The 7,538-nt window shown below is 39.5% G+C and overlaps 1 protein-coding gene across 1 annotated transcript in view; it reads left to right on the top strand.

The window, feature by feature from the left end:
* The window catches only part of LOC107574294 (collagen alpha-1(V) chain-like), a 37,178-nt gene extending 29,652 nt beyond the window's left edge, over positions 1–7,526 (top strand). The window contains exons 41-60 of the mRNA XM_016260740.1: positions 6–55; positions 148–201; positions 353–406; positions 593–646; positions 751–804; positions 930–1,037; positions 1,121–1,174; positions 1,332–1,385; positions 1,481–1,534; positions 1,746–1,799; positions 1,889–1,996; positions 2,094–2,147; positions 2,327–2,488; positions 3,238–3,291; positions 3,526–3,561; positions 3,716–3,769; positions 3,921–4,218; positions 4,402–4,521; positions 5,826–5,848; positions 7,027–7,526. Coding sequence (XP_016116226.1) covers positions 6–55; positions 148–201; positions 353–406; positions 593–646; positions 751–804; positions 930–1,037; positions 1,121–1,174; positions 1,332–1,385; positions 1,481–1,534; positions 1,746–1,799; positions 1,889–1,996; positions 2,094–2,147; positions 2,327–2,488; positions 3,238–3,291; positions 3,526–3,561; positions 3,716–3,769; positions 3,921–4,218; positions 4,402–4,521; positions 5,826–5,848; positions 7,027–7,173 — 1,646 coding nt within the window. The 3' untranslated portion in view covers positions 7,174–7,526. The remainder of the gene's footprint in view (positions 1–5; positions 56–147; positions 202–352; positions 407–592; positions 647–750; positions 805–929; positions 1,038–1,120; positions 1,175–1,331; positions 1,386–1,480; positions 1,535–1,745; positions 1,800–1,888; positions 1,997–2,093; positions 2,148–2,326; positions 2,489–3,237; positions 3,292–3,525; positions 3,562–3,715; positions 3,770–3,920; positions 4,219–4,401; positions 4,522–5,825; positions 5,849–7,026) is intronic.
* Positions 7,527–7,538: the final 12 nt, after the last annotated feature.

The following is a 7,538-nucleotide window of genomic DNA, read 5'->3' as shown; positions in this document are numbered from 1 at the left end:
GGGAGATGATGGGACAAGAGGGTTCCCAGGTCCTCCAGGCCCCATTGGACTGCAGGTACTGCATTCAGATTGTGTTTTATTCACGCCTACCAATTAAATTCTGCAAACTGGATGTTTTAGCTATTTGTACTTCATTCACATCTTTAGGGTTTGCCAGGCCCAGCTGGAGAAAAAGGAGAGACGGGAGATGTTGGTCCAATGGTGAGTCTGAATATTTTGATTTAAAGGCAGTTAAAGGTGCAATTGATGTGTATAATGCAACATATGATGTTTTAGCATTTTGAATCACCCTTAGAATGTATATATATGATGCCTGTATGTCCGAATGTTTTCTGGTTATGTATTTCTATAGGGTCCTCCTGGTCCCCCAGGTCCACGTGGTCCAGCTGGTCCTAATGGTGCTGATGTAAGTACCTTAATTTGCACTATGAATAATAATTTTACAAATGATGACAGTTCATTATTATATGTTTTATGATCACTAAGCAATGACTCTCTGGAATACTTTATTCAGATTGGTCAATCATGGCATTCTGTGGTCAGTAAATTAGGCATTTTTTGTCTAATTTAATGCACATCCTTAATTTTTCAGGGTCCTCAAGGTCCTCCAGGAGGTTTGGGTAATCCAGGTCCCATAGGAGAGAAGGCAAGTATAAAAGAGTTCAACTTTCTGCATGAATAATGACTTTTATTGACAAGATCAGCAAATCTGATTGATGGCACTTGACGTCGTTTTATTTGTATTGACAGGGTGAGCCTGGTGAATCCGGACCACCTGGTCTTGGTGGAGAGCCAGGAAAAATGGTGAGAATTTTAGTCCAAACATTTTTATTGTCCTCTGAACCTGTGCAAAATGCTTACATTTATATTTATTCATTTAATAGATGTAAAATAGCTAACACCTTATTGGTTTGCTTATCTGATGGCAGGGCCCGAGAGGAGAGCGTGGTGAGAAGGGAGAGGCTGGGCAGCCGGGCACCTCTGGTCCTGCTGGTGGAAAAGGACCCCATGGAGATGACGGACCCAAAGGAAACCCTGTATGTGCTAAACGTGACTGAGCTTTGAAATGAGAAACAGGTCTATGTGTGACTCTTCAGCAGCTGATTTTTGTGTTTTCAAGGGTCCTGTTGGTTTCCCTGGTGATCCCGGTCCCCCTGGTGAAGTTGGACCACGAGTGAGTAGAGCTTTCGTTTATATAATTAAACGTGATTTGTGTAAAGTCAACATGAAATTGAATTTGACCCATTCTTCATACATGTTCCTGATCTTATTGTATATGATTCATCAGTGCAAGAAAAAATATTTGACTTTCTTTCTGATCTTCTTTGCAGGGCCAAGATGGAGCAAAGGGTGAAAGAGGAGAGGATGGAGAACAAGGAGAATCTGTGAGTGATCATCCTCCTATAGAGCACATCTTCCTTATGCATACTTATAAGGTGTTTCTCAGGATACACTGAGCACTATTTTTGCATTGCTTTAGGGTTCACCTGGGCCAACCGGTGAGAACGGACCACCTGGACCTCCAGGAAAGAGAGTAAGATTAACTTATTTTACAACAGCCCAACATTACCACCATCATATGTTCATTTGTAAGCTCTGTATTGTTGTATAACGGATCATTGATGGTGTATTTCACTGTAACAGAGGGTAAGTTGTATTTACATATTTGGTTTACAAAAAAAAAAGTATGCATGATCGAATAGAAAAATGCATATTTCTGGACATATTTAATGTTCATATTTCAGGGTCCTCCAGGCACAAGGGGACCGGAGGGTCGTCAGGGAGAGAAGGGAAGCAAGGTAGGACTATGTAAATTAAAGGAAATACAGCTGCAACAAATAAGCACGCTTTCTGTAGTTTTTTTGTCCTCATGTAACATGTTTTTTAGGGGGATTCAGGTGCCCTTGGCCCTCCAGGAAAGACAGGCCCTGTGGGGCCACAGGGTCAACCAGGAAAACCAGGAACTGAGGGTCTAAGAGGGTTGCCTGGAACAGTGGTAAGATATTGGAATTGTGTTTTTAATCTGTTTATTTATCAATAGCTAATATAATGTTTACCAAAATGATCTTCTGATAACTGATAATGTTATTTAGGGTGAGCAAGGTGCTCCAGGTGCTGCTGGCCAGAAGGGACCTCCTGGTCCAATGGTAAGATCTTCTGTATTAGAGCATTACAGCAAACACACACCTTATGGAGGTGCAGGTTAGGGAAAAAGACTGTACTATCAGTGTATGCAATATACAAGTATTGATTCCTGAAACACTTACACTAAGAAGTGAACTATTATTACAGTTTCATGAGATATATGTATGTATATTGAATACAGGGTCCTCCAGGTTTGGCAGGTCTTCGTGGTGACCCCGGTGCTAAGGGTGAGAAGGGACATCCAGGTATGCTTGGTCTGATTGGGCCTCCAGGAGAACAAGGAGAGAAGGGAGACCGAGGCATGCCTGGACCACAGGGATCTTTTGGACCCAAGGGAGAAACGGTATGTGATGTCTGGTCACGTCCTCCGCACATCAAAATCAGACCACAAATATACACTACTGTTTAAAGGTTTGGGGTCAGTAAGATTTTTTATTTCAAGAAATGACTTTGATTCATCGAGGATGCATTCAATTGATCAAAAGTGACAGTAAAGTCATTTTTAATGTTGCAAATGATTCAATTCTATACATTCATGGGGTCAGTAAGATTTTTTATTTCAAGAAATGACTTTGATTCATCAAGGATGCATTAAATTGATCAAAAGTGACAGTAAAGACATTTTTAATGTTGCAAATTGTTCAATTCTATTCATTCAAGAATCCTGGGAAATAAAATGTATCACAGTTTCCACAAAAATATAAAGCATCACAACTGTTTTCAACACTGATCATAATAAGAAATGTGTCTTGAGCAGCAAATCAGCATATTAGAATGATTTCTGAAGATCACTGAAGACTGGAGTAATGATGCTGAAAATTCAGCTTTGATCACAGGAATTAAATACATTTTAAAAATATTACAAAAGAAAACAGTTATTTTAAATTCTAAGAATATTTAACAATTGTACTGTTTTTACTGTATTTTTATCAAATAAATGCAGTCTTGGTGAGCAGAAGAGACTAACAAAAAACCTTAAAAATCTGTCCATTGAGCAGTAGTGTACATGCAAAACTTTCCCAGTTCATATCCCGTTTCATATCATCAAATGCCAAGTTTTTTCCCCTTATTTCTTAATGTGTTTTATTTTAGGGTATGTCTGGAGGAACTGGTCCTCTTGGTCCTGCAGGTCCTGCTGGTATGCCTGTGAGTAAACTTTCACTGCCATTTAGTAGAGCTGTTTCTCATACCGTATTTTGTGGAGAATGTGTCTTAGGTACTTGATGACGGCACTGATTGTTCATACTCAATCCTTTGTTAAACCTTTTAAATAATCTTGAAACTATGAGTACTCAACTTGAGTACTGACGCACCAAAATAGATCATCTCAAAACACTGGTGTCTTGGATTAAAGCTGAATGGATGTGATGTTTCTCACAGGGTCCGAGGGGTATCAAAGGAGCTAAAGGTGCCACTGTGGGTATTCCTTCCTTAAATATTTATAATTGTGTGAAGAGTATATCATGAGCCATATTATGTGAGGTAGTGTTTAAATAAAGTATGATACATATGTCTTAGACTTTACACTTAAAATTACACTAATTTTGTATGCCTTCTCTCTGTGGTGCAGGGCGGAGGTGGTCCTAAAGGAGAAAAGGGTGTACAAGGACCACCAGGACCACCTGTGAGTTATATCTGTTATCTATCATACAAAATGCACAATCATCATTTGGCAGTGAAATTATTTTGTTGAGATGAACTTCATTCAAGACAAATTAGAGATCAGTGCATCCCAGAGTTCCTTGAAATGCAACTATATTCTCCTTTTTCTTTAGGGACCCCCTGGAGATGTCATCCAGCCGCTGCCCATTCAGATCCCTAAGAAGTCCAAGCGCTCCGTCGACGGCAGTAAGATGCTCTCTGAGACTGACACTGAGGCTGCCGACGGCACGGGTGCAGAGTTCCTGACCGGTAACGAAGGAATGGAGGAGATCTTCGCATGCTTTTGGAAATGGCTACTGTCAAATGTCACAGAAAGCCTGATAGGATCTGCTCAAGAGATATGGGAAGAGGAAAAGAGAGTGTTTCATCTTTACTCGTCTTCTCATCCTCAAAGGGAAAAAGCGCCACTGGGTATGTGGGGCTGGGGAGCAGACAGATCCACACCTGCACCGTGAGTACGAGCGGTTTCCACATCATCGCCTGAAACATCAGGGCATTTGAAGGACAGGTGTTTATGACAGACAGAGCAGACTTTGTTTCTGATTGCTACATATGATTCTATCATTTTTGTGACCATCGAGGGACCCTCCTTAGGTTGTAGCTCAAGTCTTAAGCGCTTTGACCGGCAGCTCCATCAGACACTGGCGACTACCACGGCACAGATGTCAGAGATCAGTGATTTCACTCGGTCCTGTGGCAGAGGGGCTCTCACAGGTTTGTTTGTGTGCGTGTGTGTGTGAGGTGGACAAGTTTATGAGATGTCACCGGCCTCTCATTACTCCTCCTGCTCTCTGCACTGTTAAACCCTCGGCAGCCTCACAAATAGAGTTGTCTCGGGGGAAATGGGGCAGCACGTCTCATACTGCCGGCACCTGGTTTGAGAGGAAAAAGCTCCTGAACACAATACAAAACCTGATTTGATCTTACGGCTAATGATTCTATTAGTCCAACACTTAAAATTCTTTTGAAGGTTTTTAAAGCTGAAGTGTGTCATTTCACAGCAGAGTTGTGGAAAAAGCACAATTAAGAGAACTGACTCACTTTTGAGTCTGTCTGTAAGGCCTATAAACCTTATAAAAAATGATACATAACACTTTTAGTTTTACATACAGTAGTGACACCCTGTGTAAACAAACAATAGTAACCACCTCAGTGGCCTTAGTGATCTCCTCGGTTAAGGATTTTTGAAAAGACCCCACATGAACAGGAATCAGGGTTCATTTAACAAGTGTGTCCTTCCTGTCGTACCCTGCCTATACATGTAAGTCAGAGAGCTATGAGGAAGCACATACTCCTCATGTGGCGTATTTACACACCCACTGGGAACCTGTTAACTTCTCTGGCTGAACTAGTTTGGTTTAAGCCAGGATTGCCAGGTTGCCTCTCAGTCCTGCCCCTCATGCGGCTCCTTACAAGTTCAATTTGTTCGAACGTGTGAGGAAGTGAAGGAATTCATTGATATCTTCACACACTACGCTCAGGTTTCAGAGTTGGAGGTAGAAATCCAGCCTGGTCATTGATCTACTCTCTTCTCATATTCAACTCTGCTCCTTGTGGGAAAGGCCAGGACAACCTGGGTTTGTGTGTGCTACAGTTGTAATGTTTTATGCTTAGTTTGGCCTTTTGTTAATTTTGTAAGGACACAAACCTGTGACCAAGTTATCTGTGACAATTAAAACCTCAACACAAGAAGTATAAAGAAGTATCAGTCAATCTGCAGCCAGCTGAGATCTTCACGTTACATATATCTCCTGCAAAATGTGTAGCACAGCAAATCCTCTGTTATTATATAAATTATGGTTTAAAGACATTTCAATAGAATTAGCAATGGCAGGATTGTTGTCCGCAGGGAAAATAAAAACTTCTAAAATCAACAAAAACTAAAAACAGCAACCAAAATAAAGAGTAAAAGGATGTTATCTGAAAATGTCCTATTGGATGGTTAAAGTTCTCTGGTCACTCACCAAGTCTTCCCACAACAGTAGATTCCTTAAAACCTGATCCTGGCTGATTTTCAGGCCTGCTTGGTCGATTTTCCTGGGTGAAAATAAAGGGATACAAAAGCATGTTAGACTCTCTGGAATCAGATCCAATCCATTAGAGAGATCAATACACTGAAGGCAAAAGGGAGAAAAAGAGCCCTGAGTGTTGACAAAACCAAATAAATATAGATGCGCAAGAGAAGAGAAATTAGATTACTGTCAAAGAATCTAAGCACAACACTTTTAACCTCTAACCTAACAATGTGTGTTTACACCACAGCGCAAGGGCGCGGGAGGGGACATGGGCTTGAGACGTGAACTACAGGCGGTATCAAGTGTCCGTGATGAAAACACTGTTCACAGCTACAATTGTGAGCAGCCTCAGCATCTAGCCTTTAAAAACATATAGATGCAACAGATGCTAGAAGTTGTTCTGAAATAAGTGTACTGACTAATTCTGTATAATTTTAAGTGTTTTATGTGAACAAATTTGTATGGATGTTTGTTAATTTATTGTCTCTCTGTTTTTGTTTTCACATGTTTCCTCATTATGGTTGTCACATTTCAGGTAAGTTGTTTTTTCAGAATTTATACGTGTGTATTTGTGTATGTTTTGTGTGCTTGGGGTTGGTTTTAATCGCATCCAAAATAAAAGTTTTTGTTTACATAATATATGTGTGTGTACTGTGTATATTTATTATGTATATATAAGTACACACACGTACAGTATATATTTCAAAAATATTTACGTGTATATATTTATATTCATATAATTTATATTATATAAAAATATATTTAAAATATAAACATAACTTATTTTTCTTAAATATATACATGCATGTGTGTATTTATATATACATAATAAATATACACAGCACATACTATGTAAACAAAAACTTTTATTTTGAATGTGATTAATCATTTGACAGCACTAATAAATATATTTATGAAAAACAAGTTATGTTTATATATTAAATATATTTAAATATAATATAAATTATAAGAATATAAATATGTACATATAAATACATGTAAATATTTCAAAATATATACTGTATGTGTGAGAATTTATATATACATCATAAATATACACAGTACACAGATATATTATGTAAACAAAAACTTTTATTTGACAGCACTAAAAAAGTGTTTATTATAAAAAACCTTACACATCTTTTTCCCCCATTATCTTAAGGTATTCTGTCCCTAAATATTTTTTGGCCTTTTCCCCCTGCAGTATCGTAAAGGCTTGGACAGGACAGTGCTGGAGGTGAACACACCTCAGGTGGAGCAGCTCCCTCTGCTGGACATCAGGATCTCAGACTTTGGGGAGGACAATCAGAAATTTGGTTTTGAAGTGGGACCTGTCTGTTTCCTGGGATAAGCACACACATGCTGAGGGCAAGGGGAATACAATCACAGATACAAACAAGAACACACACACACACACACTCATTAATCATGCACTTAAAACCTAGACATAAATATCATTTGACATTTGAAATCACGTGTAAGAAGCGGGAAACATAGATTCACACACACATGCACACACACATTGTTGTGAAACAAAGTTGCACACAAAGTACACGCCCAGGGAAAAACACTCCCAGCAACAGAGGAGAAGAGAGCCATTCTCGCAGAAGAGAAGAGAAGAGATGTTCTGTGATGGCGCAGATACTGCTGGCCTAAAGCGGAAGACCCTCTTGTTTCGGCCCCCTCTCTCTCCTACAGATCCCCTCCCCACTGTTC

The sequence above is a fragment of the Sinocyclocheilus grahami genome, unplaced genomic scaffold, assembly GCF_001515645.1.
Source record: "Sinocyclocheilus grahami isolate Dianchi unplaced genomic scaffold, SAMN03320097.WGS_v1.1 scaffold2175.1, whole genome shotgun sequence".
NCBI classification, from domain to species: domain Eukaryota; kingdom Metazoa; phylum Chordata; class Actinopteri; order Cypriniformes; family Cyprinidae; genus Sinocyclocheilus; species Sinocyclocheilus grahami.
Note: the sequence above shows the minus strand (reverse complement) of the source record. Positions and strands in the feature narration are given on the sequence as shown.